This window comes from Aureobasidium subglaciale (assembly GCF_000721755.1).
Source record: "Aureobasidium subglaciale EXF-2481 unplaced genomic scaffold scaffold_31, whole genome shotgun sequence".
NCBI lineage: Eukaryota > Fungi > Ascomycota > Dothideomycetes > Dothideales > Saccotheciaceae > Aureobasidium > Aureobasidium subglaciale.
The window spans coordinates 128,908-146,346 of NW_013566964.1; the positions used below are offsets into that span (position 1 = coordinate 128,908).

General features: G+C 52.1%; 6 protein-coding genes across 6 annotated transcripts; 2 read left to right on the plus strand and 4 right to left on the minus strand.

The window, feature by feature from the left end:
- Positions 1 to 5,169: 5,169 nt before the first annotated feature.
- On the minus strand, positions 5,170 to 7,075 carry AUEXF2481DRAFT_507220 (uncharacterized protein). Its single transcript, XM_013484339.1, has 2 exons — positions 6,573 to 7,075; positions 5,170 to 6,520 (listed from the first exon to the last, which is right to left on the minus strand). The coding sequence occupies exons 1-2, from the start codon at positions 6,918 to 6,920 to the stop codon at positions 5,369 to 5,371; spliced, it is 1,500 nt and encodes a 499-aa protein (XP_013339793.1). The 5' UTR covers positions 6,921 to 7,075; the 3' UTR covers positions 5,170 to 5,368.
- A 156-nt stretch (positions 7,076 to 7,231) lies between these two features.
- On the minus strand, positions 7,232 to 8,341 carry AUEXF2481DRAFT_8704 (uncharacterized protein; the record flags this gene model as incomplete). Its single annotated transcript, XM_013484263.1, has 1 exon — positions 7,232 to 8,341. One exon carries the CDS (start codon positions 8,339 to 8,341, stop codon positions 7,232 to 7,234), a length of 1,110 nt encoding a protein of 369 aa, XP_013339717.1.
- Positions 8,342 to 8,480: 139 nt separating this feature from the next.
- Positions 8,481 to 9,138, plus strand: AUEXF2481DRAFT_507594 (uncharacterized protein). The gene is made up of 2 exons (XM_013484340.1): positions 8,481 to 8,788; positions 8,925 to 9,138. Exons 1-2 carry the CDS (start codon positions 8,590 to 8,592, stop codon positions 9,002 to 9,004), a joined length of 279 nt encoding a protein of 92 aa, XP_013339794.1. The 5' UTR covers positions 8,481 to 8,589; the 3' UTR covers positions 9,005 to 9,138.
- Positions 9,139 to 9,172: 34 nt separating this feature from the next.
- On the minus strand, positions 9,173 to 10,731 carry AUEXF2481DRAFT_70151 (uncharacterized protein; the record flags this gene model as incomplete). The annotated part of the gene is made up of 2 exons (XM_013484318.1): positions 9,173 to 10,090; positions 10,141 to 10,731. The coding sequence occupies 2 exons, from the start codon at positions 10,729 to 10,731 to the stop codon at positions 9,173 to 9,175; spliced, it is 1,509 nt and encodes a 502-aa protein (XP_013339772.1).
- Positions 10,732 to 12,998: 2,267 nt separating this feature from the next.
- Positions 12,999 to 15,174, plus strand: AUEXF2481DRAFT_33231 (uncharacterized protein; the record flags this gene model as incomplete). The annotated part of the gene is made up of 4 exons (XM_013484283.1): positions 12,999 to 13,023; positions 13,080 to 13,221; positions 13,274 to 13,911; positions 13,967 to 15,174. The coding sequence occupies 4 exons, from the start codon at positions 12,999 to 13,001 to the stop codon at positions 15,172 to 15,174; spliced, it is 2,013 nt and encodes a 670-aa protein (XP_013339737.1).
- Positions 15,175 to 15,450: 276 nt separating this feature from the next.
- On the minus strand, positions 15,451 to 16,981 carry AUEXF2481DRAFT_74688 (glycoside hydrolase family 5 protein; the record flags this gene model as incomplete). Its single annotated transcript, XM_013484323.1, has 3 exons — positions 15,451 to 16,441; positions 16,493 to 16,786; positions 16,965 to 16,981. 3 exons carry the CDS (start codon positions 16,979 to 16,981, stop codon positions 15,451 to 15,453), a joined length of 1,302 nt encoding a protein of 433 aa, XP_013339777.1.
- Positions 16,982 to 17,439: the final 458 nt, after the last annotated feature.

The following is a 17,439-nucleotide window of genomic DNA, read 5'->3' on the forward strand; positions in this document are numbered from 1 at the left end:
AAGGAATAGCCTTGGCACAGATACCGACCATGTAGGACATAGCCTGCGAGACATTCTCATCCGAGCCACCGTATGCATCAATACATTGATAGACACTGTTGATAAAGTCCTCGTCCTTGCAGTAACAATCAGCATCAGCGTTGCTAGAGCACTCAGTGTTGTGGAGATAGGTGTTCAAGCAGCTGGGGACGACAGCAGGGCAGTCAGCAGAGGGGGCAGGGCTTGTAGCTGATGGTGTCGAGCCAGTTGAGACGGCAGTGCTGTTGACGTAGACGCCAGTGCTGACAGAAGGGAGGGAGCCGGTTCCGACGGGGATAACGATGCTGCTGGAAGGCGAAGAGCCAGTGCCGACAGGGACAGTGACGCTGCTTGAAGGCAGAGATCCAGTACCGACAGGGAGGGTTGAACTAGCAGATGTGCTAGGATAGTAGCCAGTTCCAACGGGAACAGAGCCCGAAGGATACAGACCGCTGGTGTTGGGAACGGAAGAGACTTCGACTGAAGAGGACGATGACTCGACAGGAGAAACCTCGGTGCTACTGGAGACAGAGCCAGAGCTGCTACCAGCAGTGGGCTGAGTAGTAGTCTGGTTCTGGTAACCGGTGGGGAAAGGAACATCAGAGCTTGCAGGCACGAAGACACTGTTGCTAGAAACAACGACAGTGCTGCTGAGAGTCTCAAGAGTTGAGGGAATAGTGGAGCTCAACTCGGCGGATGTGGTCTCAGGTACGGGAGTGCTGAGCGAAACAGACTCGGAAGAAGGGTAGACGGCTGATGAAGAGGAGCCGAAGACGGTTGTAGGGAGGGAAACACTGGTGGAAGACGAGCCAGATCCACAAGCAAAGCCAACGGAGTGAATGTTAAGGCTGCAGTCACCCTTGTTGGAACCGCTGTCAGAGCTAGAAGGCTTGCCGTGAGAGAAGTCGACCGAGATGGCACCACCGCACTGGGTGTTCTTGATGATGGAACCACCAGCACTGCAAGGAACGGTGTGCTTGCAGACGGAACCATCAGGCATGTTGTAGTGGCAGTCAACGTTAGTGCTGTAGGAGGAAGAGATGTGCATCTCAGAGATAGAGAACTTGTTCTTCTCGCCACCACATCCAATGGACAGGCTACCAGCGCCGTGCTTGGATGAGGAACCAGAGGAGCCCCAAGTGGGAAGCTTACCAGAGACACACTTGTTGTTGAAAGTGCGCTTGGTCAGCTCATCACGCTTGGACTTGACGCTGTTGCAGGTCCAGCCACCGTTGAAAGTGTTGGCACCGTAGTTGGTGACGGGAGAGCCAATGTTAAGACCGGTCCAATCATAACCCTTGTGTTGCTCAGGCGAACACTTGGTATCGGCGTTGCTGCAAGTGCTGAACTTGCCAGCATCAATGGGCCAGTGGAAGGTGGCGGTAGCCTGCTGGGCAGCGAGGCCAGCCACGAGGAGTGTGGCAGATGTGAGCTGCATGGCTCTGGTTTAACGATGATAGAGAAAACTGGTGAAGTGACAGGAAGCTGCCGTGGTGTATCAAACAGGGTATAATGCAAAAGACAAGGGAGTAGAGAGAACGAATGACTCTGACTCTCCAACAAAGAAAGAATGGGTTAGATGTAAAAAGAAGAAAAACGGATGCTCCAGGGAAAGCCAGTGTTGGAGGGAGATGTCCATGCCTTATAGCAAGCTCGCCTCCTCAATCTACCAAGTAGAATGGGAAGTCGGGTGAAGAGTCAGTGTGACCTGGCACGAGCTCGATACGCTGTTGTCGCCGGTATTGCCATAGAGTGGCTCACCGAGCAAGCCATGATCTGACCATGGTCGCTACTAAGGTCCAGTCTAATGCAGGTACCAGTCAAAGAATACGGGGCAGACTGCAGCCGGCGTTTCATGTGGAGGTGTCCAAGAAGCGGGAGATCGTTCACCGGAGAAGGTCGTCCTCGTGGAAGCGGTCGCGAATTGTTTCATGATGAGCCGAATCCGTTTGTCCCATAGTCCGCATGTCTCTCTCTGGAAGTCCTCCAATCAAGGGAAATGATGATAGTCCACTCTACCATCAATTTCCGGGAGACAACATTCTGGGCTAGGGTAAATCATCCGTCGATGCTGCTATTTGTGTACTACAACATGGTGTTCGTGAATGACTGTGAACAACTGGAAAATAAAGCTCGATGCTCTTCATCGGATAGCGTTGCGTGTTATGCTTCATCAGAGTGCAGTCAGAACAAGAATCCAACAGGTATGCATGCCCTCCAACGCTCCTGTCAAAAACGAGAAGCGGCTACGATCTCGCGACCGGTGCACCGAGCGAGACGCCCGGCTCTCTGCAAAGTTCGCCGCTCAGATTGGTCCAAGCTCCACTTGAGCGCTTCTGTGATTCCATTAACACCAATCGCAAGATGACTTCACCTAGATTGCTCCGTCGCCCGATCGAGCAGCTACGACTGTGGCAGTGCTTCTTCAGGTCTTACTTTCCAAGACTTGGTTGCTTTACTTCAAAGCCAACCACGAGGTTGACTTATCGAGCATCTGTATAAGGCTTGTGGACCCGAGAGGCCCTTCCCGGCCCCAAGCGAGCGTCGATTGCAGATCAGGGGTTTCTTCTGCTTGCACATCTTCTTCGAGATATGTGATTGACCATCCCATTTCTAGAGGAACTGGCATGATGCATGAGGGTATCATTACTAGCATCGAAAAACCACTTCTTCTTTACATCGCCAGCCGGTTTTCGTTCCTCGCTGCAAACGTTGGATGAAAAGCGTTGGAGGCGTCTTGGCCCGAAACACTGGCTCCTTGCGGCCTCCGCTTAGCACATGTTTCGAAACACAGAGCTCCCAAGTCCGAGTACATCCTCGGATCAGAATGGAACAAGCCCTCATTACTCTTCACGTCAAAGTTTGAGAGAGAGAAAAGGCGTCGGTACAGCTTGGGGTAGAGTGAGTCGCGTACTATTTTCAAATCATTCGAAACGATAGGATGACTCTGAGAGAAGACTCTGCTAGCCTTCAGCTGACGATCCAGCAACCAAGCCGACGGCTATCGACCTCGAGCGCCAAACTCAACACAGTCTGTTTGCTCATGGACACATCAACCAGTGTCTGCCATTCACGGGGACTCTAGACTCTGGAGACCAATAAAACGATCGGAATTATATCCGTCTTGGACATCTACACCGACTCAGCGTCAAATCTCTCGTGCCTTATTAGCTATTTGCCCTCATGTGTGCAGTTCTACGTTCTCATCACTCGGCCGAAGCGATCGATTGGTCGCTTGTGGTTCCTGAATCACTTTGTATTGCGCTTCTTCGGAGCCCAGTTCTTCGCCCAATACTTCCTCCATTGGGTGTGGGCATCACCCCACGTATCAGGTACACTATGATCCGCTTCGGTAGGTGCATTGGTACATGCATCTCCCGCCATTCCGCTCTTCCGACTTCAATCCTCGTAAAGCTCTGGCCATCATGCTTGGGACTCTTCTTTCTGTTCGATGGTCGTGGTAGAGAAAGTCTCTCGACCTTGCCCTAGTCAATCTCTTCATCGTCTTCGCTCGCGTCTTTGTCCAAAAAAAGAGACTCCCGACATTGGTGCAATTGCCTAGCGGAGACTTGGGATGCTACTATTGAACGCGAAGGGGTAGCTCGGCCAAAGCTAGACCCTGCTGTTGAGATCTGTCATTGATACGCTCTGTTTCACCATTCTACCGTATCTCGCCAACTAAGGTATCATTGAGAAAAACTGGACTGTGGCAAAATCTCATGACCCTGATCAGCAACACACTGCCTGTCATGTCTATGGCACATCCGCGACTGAACGACTGCAGGTCCAAGATGGCTCGAAACCGAACACACGTCAAGATTTTCGAGCGGCAAGAATGTCGAGCCTTGCGTACGACATGGCCCGAGGTCCTCGCTTCAGCGTGCAACAAAGAAGGCACTCCGCCCTCAGACTAAGTCGTGGTTTCTTCTTTGCAGCACACACTCTAGACCCTATCCTGTGTCTATGACATGTCCTGAAGCATCACGCCTCCATGTTACTTGATGTATAGCAAAGGACTCTCGTCCCTAGAGACATTTCCAGCAAGTTGAGATCATCCTGTTCAACCAATACTGCATCTGTCTTTCAATTTGTGAACCACGACATCGATGATATGGATCAAGAATAGACGGGTTGTCGTTGTTTTCGCAATGCAAGATCGACATATTTGTTCATTCGACCCTGCTCCGGCATGCCTCTTCTATCTCCCATCTTCTTTGCAACGCTGTCTCACATATCGTAACTCTCCTCTTTCTTCTCCCTCACAATCATCTTCCATCTGTTCGTCCATTTTCACATCTTGCTTACAATGCATCCGCCACTCTACTATCTCATTACATTTTCAATGCGCGAAATCAAAAAGAGACGCCCATGTTGGAACTTTGGGCCGATAATCTCGCAATGCCATCAGCTCATGACACTTTTTCTCCATTTCCTCCATTGATCGTTGATTTTGTACATGAAAAGTTTCCTTCAAATCTTTCATACCACCGTGTCCATAGTCTTGGACTCCTTGCCTTTTTTTTTTTTTAACCACACATGCTCCTCCTCATCTTCACTCTTCTCCGCCTTGGAACGGAATTAATGCCAATTGTCAACGTCAGCATTCACCAACATCCTCACGTCACTCCTCAAAGGGGGAATCAAGTCCTCTTGTCTTTCTTTTTTTCACTTTTTTTTCGCCCCTTTTCAGCCATTATTATAAAAACGTATATTTTCTTTTGCACCTTTGGAGTATATACACAGATTCAAGAAAGAAAGAAAAGGAAAAATGGCTCGACAAGACAATGAGGATACATGAGGATTACATGGAGAAGAGTACACAAGAAATCTTGTGGTCGAGATAACCTCGCTGAGTACACACATTGAGGAAAAAAGGCCCTTTTTACCATCCCAAATACCGATCTTTTAACCTTTTCGTCCAACATCATGCCATGCTTGTACAGTTTGCTCATCAGACCACAAGTGGGCCGCAAGACTACACATATACCATACTGGTGCTTCGGGATCTGGTCTCAAGAATAAGGCCTTGGCAAGTTGTGGTCTCTTGACAGTTCATGGGACATCTTGTTCGTGATCTCTGCTTCGTACAATTTCTATGTTTCTCGCAAAAGAGGAATGGAAAAAACGCCACCTACCAAAACCACCGCCAGAACCTTGTAAAGATCAATCCAGCTCTTCATATGCCCGCAGAGACGAAGAATGAAAAAACCAGAAACAGAATTGGAACGCCGTCGATAATGTCGAATCGAGTCCTCCGAAACAAAACAAAAACGCCACCGCTGCATACACTATATCACGTCAAAAGAACGTGGTGAGAATGAAGCCAGAAACTCGTTGCGAGAGATCACACTCATCTACGCTGACTGCCAGTGCGTCCAATATCCATACTACTCCTGAAGCTGTCGACACTGGCCTGCATAGAGGAGTGACTGCTACTTCTGCGACGTCGACGTCTAGTCTCGTCTGGATCCAACGGGCTGAGTCCAGACATACGTGCGAAAAGGTTGAGCAAATCAGTCAAGCTGACAACACCATTCAGGTGACCTCCAAGAGTGGCTCCAGGCAGTGCTGATGCCGAGACGGAGACATTGGGTGTCGCTGGTGTGTAAGGTGGACCGGCAGGAGTGGAAGAGAGTTGCGAGAGCACAGGTGGTGGCGCGGTGACTGAAGGGCCAAGATGTGGTGAGGGTGGGATGGAAGAGCCGGGCGATGGTGCGTCGACAATCCACATACGATGGGATCGGGTTGCGACGAGTTTTGCAATAGTATGAGCGAGAGTACTGGTTGGGTTGACATGGAAGACGGGGTACGAGTCTTGGCCGTCGTTCATGCCGCGTTCTGAGAGAATGACAGTAATAAAGTGGATGCATGAAGAGTCGAGCAGAGGGAGTGCCGAGGTGTTGGTCAACAGCTTGACGTCGACGTGTGAGATGTTGCCAATGACATTCTTGTGGGTGTCCAAGACGGGAAGCGAGGTGATGCCTTCGCTGTGCATCAGCAACAGAGCGTCCTTGAGTGGACGATCGCCATTGATGGATTTGACATTGTGACTCCCCAGTTCCAAGTCCTTTAGCGAGCGATTGTGTAGCTGCTCGACAGGCTGGAAACTAGCGCTGTTCTCCCATAGGAAACGTACGAGTCTGACTTGACTCAAGACGCCCACAACATCTTCCGAGCCGTCCGAGCGAACAATGATACGATGGCAGCCTCCACCGAATATCTCGACAGCACGAGCTAACGTGGCTGAAGCGTCACAGAAGGCAGGTATTTCTTTACGACCGAGTAGATGCTTGACACGGCCAAGCTCGACAGGTTGGTTTGTACGAGCACGAGAGACAATCTTGTCGACCTGATCGAAGTCTGAATCTTGAGGACGGGCGAGGCCAGTAACGAGTAGGAGGTAGGCATTCAGGTCGTCGTAGTCGAACTGGCCAATGGCGCGGTGGGACGAGGGCGAGTCGCGGATGAGGATGACATTGGGTGCTCCAGACTCGATCAACAACTTCATACAAGTCAGATAGAGTTCAGTTCAAGGTTCAGGTGTGATCTAATACCTTTGTGGCAGCTTCAATGGTGCTGTTGACCTCGACGAAACGGACCTCATCAGGTACCAGTATCTCTGCCAAGGTGATCGTACGCCAGTCGCGGCCTGCAAACTTGGGGAGAGCGTCATCTTTGCGACCGACAGGAGGGTTGTTGATCAAATCCTGAATGGCCTGCTGCGACAACGAGGCATTACGCTGGCGTGGAGAGTTTGGAATGCCGCGCTCGCTGAATGATTGGCGGTGCGACGATGACATGTCTCTGCTGTCCCTCCTGGGAATAGGTGATCGCAGTGGAGAGCCGAGCGATGTGAGCTTGAGAGAAGGCGATGCTGCGCCAGTATCTATGTTGTGGACCATTTTGGGTGCGAGTTGATACTAGATAGGCAAGCAAAGGTGCCATGCGCTTGTTGCGTCAATTGCAGCCCCCCACCCCACACCCACTCCACATTCTCCCACGCTCTCTGCACTTTGACGTAGACAGCCAGGCTCCACACATATTTGATCTTAGGTCGTTATTGTTACAGCACAATCTGAGCTACATTCGAGCCATCTCTCCTTGTTCAGCAAATCTCCCCATCAAAATAACCTCCGCTGGTCAAGAGGACATTTCCTCTGTAGCATTGCCCTTACACATCCATTGTCAGTACACTTTCCCTGACTCGCTACAATCATCTGGCGCATCTTTTGCTCTCATCCTCACCAGGACCATGCTCATGATATCTTGAGCACATTCCCTTCAACCATGGCTTGCAAGTCCCGACATCTCCTCCCAGACTACTCGTTTTGCCAGCGCTCGCACATCCACAGCAGAAGGCTCGTTCGCAGACCTCGCACTTCTCGCAGCTGATGCCTGGCTTGAGCAACTCTCTGCATGACTCGCACGCTTTACTCGTCTGCCAGCTGACAGGTCGCCACGGTGAAAGCGAGTGTCTGTCCAATGACTCGAGTCCTGGTCGCTTGAGTTTGACAACCAGCTCTCGTAAGAATCGTGGATGCCATTCGTCCTTGTGGCTTTCGAGTAACTTGTCCGTTTTCTTGTATGCGAATAGATCGAGTATCAGCTTGCGCATCGGGGCGTTGTCACGAATCGTATCGTAAAGGATCCATGTATCCGATGGCGTGGGCACTGAGTTGGTGCTCTCGGAGAGTCTCGCTATCGTGTCGACTATGTGGTTGCAGAGTGTCGTAGTCATCAGCTTGTCCGAGAGGGCATACAGATCGAGCAGCAAGAAGTACTTTGGTGAGCCGGCCGTATTCCGCAAATCACCGTCGGTATGTGTCATGTGATGTTGGAAAGGCGGTCCTTGACCAGGCAGCCCAAGCACACCGTGCATTCGTTGATTTCTTGGTTCCGTGTGGCAATTCGTAGGAGTGGGTGTCGTTAGTGAGCCCGTGTACAACCACCACAAAAACCACTCGAAGATCTCGGGCTTCTCCTCGGGCAGGCGTACTGTTTGATCGAGACCCTCGGCGAACGCACCATTCAATGCAGCGGAGAAGAAGGGAGACTCGGCAGTTAACAGGTCTTTGTGGATCGTGTACGTTGTCTGTCCTTGACCACGTGAATGCGAGTCCTGCACATGCTGTCCGCCAACCACAATGGTTGCAACTTCGTGGAAGCTCTTAAAGTTCGTTCGAATGTTGCCGCGCGCTGTAGGATGAAGAGGCGTGGGCGCATACCGCACTCCGGTCCCGCGCAGAGGTGCACGTGGTGGTACTTCTAACAACGACGTATGGCCATCGGGAGTGGTCATTGAAACTGTGACTGTGTCCGACATGGTATTGTTATCGACAATTGGTGTATCCATCGAGCATCCAACGATAGAAGAGTGTGTAGGAAAGTCTTCAAGGTAGGTAGGCGAGTTAGTCGAGAAAGGAAAATGGAACAAACGAGTGTGATCAATCCCGTGCCAACGCCAGCGAACCCGAAACACAGAGTGTGATCGATCGGAAGTGTGATACTGAGCAAACGGCCAGACAGATGCCGCACGTGAATTGCTCTTTAAATCAAGTACAATAAGTGCTCATGACTTGTTCTGTCGCATGCGTTGTGTGCTTTGTTCGTCAAAGCTCATGTTTGCTCAATTGTTTCCGAAAGCGGAAGTTTCGCGCTCGCCTCAGAAGTCTGGCCAGCGTCGCGACGACAGCATTCTTTCGAGGACCTGGATGCCAAATGGCAGTCCTTCGATATTATAATGCGCGGACTATACTGGGAGTCTTGGTCAATGTTCGTCAAATCGTTAGTCGTCATCAGTCATGGTCAAAATCTTGTATTACGGGCGTCCTATCACAAATCACCGTGCGATGTTGGAGAACCGGGTGCTAGGTGAACAATGGCTTGTGCATTGGAATGTGTCGTACCTGCTTCTCCCCTTTGCGGCGCTCCGAATCTGGTCAAGAGCGTGCCTCTACTAAAAATACATTCCATGTCTGCCATTTGACTGGCCCCTTCGTCAACTTTTTCGTGCCAATCCCGATCCAGAGTAACAGATGCGGTTTGGTGGTCATTTCGCAGGAAGATATCGTTTCGTTTCGCGTTTACTTTTGACCTGCCTGTACCTGGCCTGTTTGACGGGTTAGTCTTGCTCGTCACTTTTTGAAGATACAATTTACTGACCGAGGCGGGAGTATAGCATGAAGAGCGCCATTTGGTTGCACTCTTGTGTTCCAGTTATGGTAACGAGACGCTCGTTGCTGTTATCCTGGGGCTCGTTAATTTTGATGACACTTCCACTGAGCTGGCGTATCTCGTTGATCTTAGCACCGCCCTTTCCGATGATAGCGCCGACCATGTCGTTGGGGATGAAGATCTGCTGAGTCAGAGGCTGGCCAGGTACCATGCCTTGCATAGGCTGCTGAGGAGGGCCTGCGTGAGCGGCGGTTGCTGCAGCTGCGGCAGGCTGGGCAGGATAAGCGGCGGCGTGAGGAGCCGGGGCATGAGGTCCTGCACCAACATAGGGCTGTCTGGGTGATGCGGCAGGGTAGTGAACGGGTGCTTGAGGGTGCACAGGAGTAGGAGCACCGCCGTAGGGGTGTTGTTGCTGCATACCGTAGCCGGTGGGAGGAGGACCACGCTGGGTAGGAGGTTGGCGACGGAAGTGGTCAGGTGCGCCCCACTGTCCGCCAGCAGGCTGGGGAACGTAAGGAACGACTTGCATACCTCCAGGCACCACACCGGCAGGAGCGCCGCTACGAGTGGCGTAGGCCGAAGCAGCAGGGCCGCCGAAGCGCTCAGTAAGCTGCTCTACGAGTGTACTACCCACGTAGTAGGTGGCGATGTGGACGGCGTCTGCAACACCCAACACAACGAGCGAACGCTCGGTGGACAGAGGCAAACACGAGTCAGATGCGTTCAAGCGAGCACCGGAAGCTTCTTGGATCTCGCGAATTCTTACACCTCCTTTGCCTATGATGGATCCAATAAGAATGTGGGGGATCAGAAGACGAAGAGGGTAGGTCTTGGACTGAGGAGTCGAGGGAGCCTCGAGGGGCTCGTTGTTCAGCGTGCGAATGATAAGACCGAAGGCCTAGTAATCTGTTAGTCAAGAAACGAGATCCAATGGAGAACAAAGCATACCTTAGCAACAGCATCGACAAGACCACTGACGGTCAAAACACGCTCGACGGCGCCGCGGGAGTAGTCACTGACGGTACATTTAGCTCCACTCATGCGACGGATTTGGGTCACATTCTCTCCACCCTTTCCGATCACAGTAGCAGCTTCTGCACTAGAGATGATTGCTCTGATGTGCAGCCAGTTGCTCTCGTCCTGCTGTTGTGCTGAGTATTGATCTTGACCACCAGTAGATGTGCCGTTAGCGGCAGTCGATTGGACAGGCTGAGTCTCGAGCACCTGAGTGGCCGAAGGCATTCCAGCTGGGGGAGCATCGAGCACGACTGTGTCTGCGTGAGACTCGGCCGGAGCTTCGACTGGAACTACGTCTGTTGTGGCGGTGGTGGCAGCGGGAGCAGAGGCTTCCAGCTCGGGCTTGACGTCGTCGGCAGTAGGCGATGCAGGGGCAGCCTCCTGAACGGGAGCCTCATCCTTGACCTTGTCGAGGGCAGGTCTCTTTGCGTCGGGCTGGTCGGTGGGGCCATTGGGCGAGGAGGGTTCCTCGAGGGGGCGCTTTTGCGAAGGCGCAGTTGCGGGTACTGGAGAAGTCGACATTTTTGCTGAGGAATCAAGCGTGTACAACAAAGGTCACGCTACGACGAGTGGACGGTGCGAGAAGCTTCTGTATAGGTCCTTATATTCGCGTCTTTTACGTACACTTGGGGGAGTGTGCTGGTGTCCAAGGAGAACGGGATCGGGATGGACGGGGCTTTGGCGATCGAGATGGGAATCGTGCAGAAGTAGTGGTACTGGTAGAAGAAGCGGAGGATGTGGTGGTGGTGCTGGTGAGTGCGAGTGCAGGTGATGAAGGTGCACGGAAAAGATGTCGGCTAGTCAGAGATGACAATAGCTGGTATCTAGGGAGCTGGTGCTGCGTATGTTCTGGCGAGAGGCTGTGGGCAGGGTGCAGCGAGTATGACAACACTCTGGATAGGTGGTTGTGTAGATGGAGAAAGACGCGCCCTGAGAGAACAACCGAAGGGAAACCCTTGCGCAACCGAACGGACAGAGATTGTGAGAAAAGGTCCTGCCTAACCTGTGTGCTGCAATGGAAGCTGCTTCGATTGCAATGGTTTGAGTTGAATAGTCGATGAACTGAGTGAGGGCGTAGGGGGTTCGACAGATGCTGGACGAGCGAGCGAGCTGTGCGACGACTGACAGCGCAACGGTGGCTGCAGCGAATGGCAGGCTCGGTAGAAGTCTGGGCGTAAAACGCACGGTCCACATCGTGTAACAAGTCCCTGAACCCAAGAGTCCCTTTCAAGGCGATTGCTCATGGTTCGACATCGCCTTGCCAATCGGTCTCTCTGCTCCAAGGTGGTACAGAGTTGTTCTGTCGGGCCGTCGAGATTTTGCATCGCAATCGGAACCATAGACTCCAATCTTCGCGCGTCCAAGGAGATCACAGTCCGAGAGCAAGCCGCACAGCAACACCGTGTCCATCAATTTGCTTGTTCAGTGTGTACTCAAACAGTAGGTGGCAGAATTGTCATGTTCCGTACCTCTGCCGGTGTCGAGGCATCGGCGGTCGCACTATTCAAGATAGCCCATCGGAAGAGCGAGCAGCAATTGTTATACCGACTTCGACCAACAACCTTGAGTCTTGATGTACCAAGCTACTGATATCTCGAGATGTCGTGCATACAGCTGCTCGGATCGAAAAGCGGTCGGCTTGAGATCTGTAGGTATCTCGAGACATCACGGAACTTGGCATGGGTAGATCTCCTGACAAACATTTCCGTGATTATGCACCGCGCAGGACCACGCCCGACAGGTGGTATAATAAGCAGGACCATGGAGGCACAATGAAACATCCTCTTTATACTCTAGACACATCCATATCACACCAGACGCTCAACTACCTCGGGACATAAAGACATGGCAGCAGAGATTTGCCTTTGGCAAATAGTCCAAGAGTCCAAGTCACGGAGAACAGAACTCAAGAAGGGCTACATATCGGCGCTCTGGTCCGAGTACAAACGTAAATTTGCTTTACTATGTCTTGAGTCAGTGTATCTAGGTACTGACTATCCCAAGGCGATGAATCAGAAACGTCGTTGGGCCATACGAAGTGCGATGTGGCAGCCCCGAGCCCACACGGGCAGCAACAGGTTCCTCGACCGAGCCCGACAAGGAGACCAGCCATGGGCCGTAGCAGCTCGATCGACTCGATCTCTGTGCCTGACACAGCAGCAGATTCACATGTAGCCTCACCTAGTCTACTGACGGGAGCAGAACAGTCTAGAAGGGGAGGTTGGTGGAGACGGTCTTCGTCAAATCCAAAGGACTTGGAGGCCTTCATTCACATGTCCTTTGCGGTCTCCTAGTGCTTGTGGGTGATTTCACGATGCTGATGATGATGATTTTCCTTTGTAGATGAATGATTGGCAGTTGCAAAAGGTCCCAATTCAATCCTTGAACAGATAGCACAGTACGACCTTCAAGAGAGATGGCAGATTGGTCCTTGTCCTATTGGGGATAGATTTTATTGATGTGCGAATGACTGGATCAGCAGAATGGTCGTGGAAAACATCAGAATGTTTCAGTGCAGCTTGGCACAAACGTCACGCTTGGGGGGCTGGCGGGCTGGCTGATGCGAATAATATTCAATCGAACTTGTTGCGCTTTCCGAGTATCACATACCAGCTGGAGCCAGTGTTGCCGTCTACTATTACATTCTGAGGTGATTCGGTTCATCTTAGCCCACGCAACTCGGATCTTTGCCTGCCTATCCGCCGCCTCGCGCCATAGCCATACCGCCCGCCGCTCTCGCAGATTTATCGACGATTGACTTATTGCAGCCCGTGGCTTTGATTAGTACCATGGCTCAACCTACCCAACTCGCATGTACGCACACGAAATACTGAGGGGACCTGATGAGAAGTGGAACTGACGCGACACAGATCGCACGGCTAAGGGTGTTGGCATCCTGAATGCCGCGCCTGCATATGAAGCGCTCCCAGGCTTCACGCGGCCAGAGGGCAACCTCCGCTGCTGTGTCTACTCGCCCGACGGTCGCTTCTTCGCCTGGGCCTCTCCTGACCAGTACGTCCCTTGTGTCCTCTGATTGCCATGTTCATGCTAACACACACCTCAGGGTGACTGTTGTCGACACGACTGAGGGCCACACAGTCGCAACTCTTCCCACCCAAAACGTATTCGAGCTGGGCTTCTCTCCCCTTGGCACCTACATCATTACCTGGCAGAGACCTACCAAGGACGAGAATGGCGACGCCGTCAAGAACCTGAAGGTCTGGCGTACCATTGCCGACGAGGCCGATCGCCAGGTCGTTGGCCAATTTGTGCAGAAGAACCAGACTGGCTGGAACTTGCAGTACACTCTTGACGAGGAGTTCTGTGCTCGCGCCGTCACCAACGAGGTACACTTCTACAAGACGTCCGACTTGGGCACCGTCCACAACAAGCTGCGTGTCGAGGGTGTTCAGGACTTTTCTCTGTCCAAGGGTCGCAATGCCAATATCGCCGTCTTTGTGCCCGAGCGCAAGGGCATGCCCGCCCAGGTCAAGGTCTTCAACGTGCCTCACTTTACCTCGCCCGTTTCGCAAAAGACCTTCTTCAAGGCCGACAAAGTCCAGCTCAAGTGGAACGAGGAGGGCACCAGCTTGATCGTTCTGGCCCAGACCGATGTCGACAAGACCAACAAGAGTTACTACGGAGAGACCAACATGTACATTCTTAGCTCCAGCGGTGCCTTTGACTCGCGTATCGTTCTGGGTACGTCAAACCAAATCCCTCATTCTCTGGTATCTCTTACTAACTTGTGTTCTAGACAAGGACGGCCCCATCCACGACGTCTCCTGGTCACCCAACTCCAAGGAATTCGGTGTCGTCTACGGCTACATGCCCGCTAAGACTACCATCTACAACCAGCGTGCTGTCGCCCAGCACAGTTTCAACCTCGGCCCCCGCAACACCATCATTTTCTCTCCTCATGGTCGCTTTGTCATTGTCGCTGGTTTCGGCAACTTGGCTGGTACCATGGACATTTACGACATGGAGAAGAACTACCAAAAGGTCTCAACCATTGAGGCCAGCAATGCCAGTATCTGCGAGTGGTCTCCTGATGGCCAGCACATCTTGACAGCCACCACCAGCCCTCGTCTGCGCGTCGACAACGCTATCCGCGTGTGGCACGTCTCGGGTTCTTTCATGTTCAACGAGGAGATGAACGAGCTGTATCACGTCACCTGGCGTCCCGAGTCCACCGAGAAGCACCCTCTGGGCAACCCTCTCGTCAACCCCCCTGCTCCTCACTCGTCCGCTGCTGCTCATCTTGCCACCAAGAAGGCTCCCTCCAAGCCTGTTGGTGCTTACAGACCTCCTGGCGCTCGTGGCTCTTCCACTCCTCTCCACTTCAAGCGTGAGGACGAAGGTGGTGCCGCTTTCATCAACCAGGGCATTTCTTCCGCTAACATCGGAGCTAACGGCTTCGGCTCTCGCCCTAGAAGACGAGAGGTTCCTGGTGCTGAGACTGCCGATCCTTCTGGTGCCGCTCCCGGCGGCGGTGTCCCTCTCGCTGGCGCCGATGGTGATGAGAACCTTAGCAAGGCTGCTCTCAAGAACAAGAAGAAGAGAGAGGCAAAGAAGGCCAAGGACGCAGAGGCCAAGGCTTCCGGTCTTGCCCCCGAGGCCAACGGTGACGGCCAGCAGCGCAGAGAACGTAGCAGATCAAAGTCTGGTCAGCACGGCCCTGTGCGCGGCCAGTCTTACCGTGGGGACGCCCCTGCAACTCCCGTCAAGCAGGCACCCGCTCCCACCCCTGCTCCTGTCGCTGCCCCCGAGGTCACCGTCAGCAGCCCTATTGTTGAGTCCAGCCAAGATAAAAAGGTTCGTGCCTTGTTGAAGAAGCTGCGTGCCATCGACGACCTGAAGATGCGTCAAGCCGGTGGTGAGAAGTTGGAAAACACGCAGGTATCCAAGATTTCGACCGAGGAGGGTGTCCGCAAGGAGCTTTCCGCTCTTGGTTACAACGAGTAGATTCGATATGAAAGAGGGGAAACCAAAAGGTCATACGTCTCTCTTTTCAGCATAAACAGGAAAAAAGTTTAGATTTTGTCGATGATGGGAATGCGAAAAATGATTCTTCTACTTCATAGATTTGTTTCGATATACTCTTGCGTGTTTTTGACATTCCTTCTCGTTTTGTCAGATTCTATGTCATGTCGATGTGTCTTGTCATGAAGAAGAGCATATAAGAACGGAAGTGTCAACATGACAGAACATGTCTTTTCGAGCTCAGCTATGTCTTTTCTTCTAATTGAACATCTCGCTAACCCAAGGCTTCCACCACTTCTCAACACCTTCGGGATAATTCCAACCAGTCCAATTGTAATTTCCCAAAGCCCAGGTATCACCGACACCCTGACCACCACTTCTGATCCTATAACTACCCGCCAAACTCCACATGGCCCAAGAAACATTATTCTGCTCTGTGAAATCTTTCAGACAGTTCATCAGAGTATTGTTGAGCAGAGTGACGTCTTGGGCAGCTCCGAACTCCGAGATGATGACGGGAGTGTTTCGGACAGCAGGGATACAGTTTTGAGTAATGTTGCATGCGGCAGGGGGCGCCATACCAATGGCATTGAATCCAGCATTATAGAGCTCTGCAAACACGATTGGACAGGATCCGGTATCGAGGTCTTCAGACATTGCGTAAAGATGCAATTCATAAACCACTTTGTCAGACCAAGGGTGGCTTGCTAGATCAAATACGATAGGCTCTCTGCGTAGGCCATCGCGGATGGCATCGCATTTGTAGCAGGGTGCAGTGTTGAGATTTTTACCCTGGATGAGGGCGGAGAGATCTTGATCATACTGCATCCCTGACCAAGTGACCAGAAGATCCGGGTTTGTGGCATGAATGGCATCGGTGGCTGCTGTGTAGTTTCCTACCAGAGTTACCCAGTTATAACCTAGTGTGGAGGTGGGAGCGGTTTCATTGATTGCTCTGCGAAGCTCATTGCGTAGGGACATGGAGACTACATTGTTGTGCTTTTTGGCCCAGTTGGCGACGTATTGGAGACCGCGTTTCCAGTTTGCGACGGGGAAGTTGTAGTCGTCGAACCAGGCGTTGCCGTCTGTGTTGTTGCAGCACCATTGGGCTTTTCCGACGTGCACGTCGGGGTGGATGTAGATGTTCTTGGAGAGGGCGACTTGGGCGATGTGGTCCCAGATCTCGAAGCGCGTGGTGTCCTTGTTGAAGGTGGGGTTCTTAGCAATGATCTCGTTGGTCACCTTGGTGCTATTGACAGGTCAGTATTGAGTCCTTGTCTACACTGATAGCTGTCCTTACCCATTCTCATAGCCAAGTCCTTTGATCATGGCAATCTCCAGACCAACATCTGAGCCATTACGCTCGTATATTTGGTCAACCATCTCAATGGCGTACGTCAGACGAATGAAGTTGAAGCCCACGCTCTTGACTTGAGACATGATGTCCTCAATTGATGCCCACTCAAGGCCCTCGGGTACCATGGTCTCACCACTTCCAGGCCAGTTGACGCCTGCCCAGGTCACTGCCTCGCCCTTCGTGTTGACAATGTCCCGGCCATGAGTGCTGAAAGGTCCATACGGCCATGATCCAGAGCTATTCGACGCCTCTTGACGTCCATAGACAAATGAATTTACTCCATCTCTTTCCGGCAATAACGCACCAGATACCTCTGCACAGAAGGCAGAAACACCAGCAAGTGCGGCGAGTAATTGAGTCGAAACAAACATGATTGATACTCGAGCCTTTCGTATTCCTATTCCATCTCCCTTACCTGGGAATCATCCACATACTTATGCACAAACAAATCCGCCTGATCTCCTCCACCTACCTTGCATTCTGATCAACACCCGTCGGTCAAAATGTCTATACCCCTCATTGTAAATTAACCGAATGCGATGATCTGCATCCTTCAGTGTCTTGGCTGCTCGATGTTGCAGCAAAACAGAGGAAGGTTTGGTTGAATTTCGGTGGCCGGGTGCGATGCTGTCATGGGTTTTTGTTCAAGCAAGGTTTTTGTTCTCGGCAAGAAATGACCCGTTTCGCGTGCCATGTGGGGTGCAAGATGGGGGCGTTTTCGGATGTGGAGAGAGGTGTCATCCGAGACTGAATATTTGATGCAGGCGGCAGCAGTGTAGACACAGGATGTGTATTAAGCAAGCAGGTGTCTGGACAGAGTTGGTGTTGCAGAGTTTCGTAGTCGCTGGACACCCAAGTGAATATGTTGGCGGTTAGGCAAGCTGGCGACA

Coding starts and splice junctions, on each gene's coding strand:
- AUEXF2481DRAFT_507220 (XM_013484339.1), bottom strand. CDS start 6,920: ATGGTCCACAACATAGATACTGGCGCAGCATCGCCTTCTCTCAAGCTC. Junction 6,521..6,572: donor CCATTGAAGCTGCCACAAAG/GTATTAGATCAC, acceptor ACTTGTATGAAG/TTGTTGATCGAGTCTGGAGC.
- AUEXF2481DRAFT_507594 (XM_013484340.1), top strand. CDS start 8,590: ATGACTTGTTCTGTCGCATGCGTTGTGTGCTTTGTTCGTCAAAGCTCA. Junction 8,789..8,924: donor TATACTGGGAGTCTTGGTCA/ATGTTCGTCAAA, acceptor AATGTGTCGTAC/CTGCTTCTCCCCTTTGCGGC.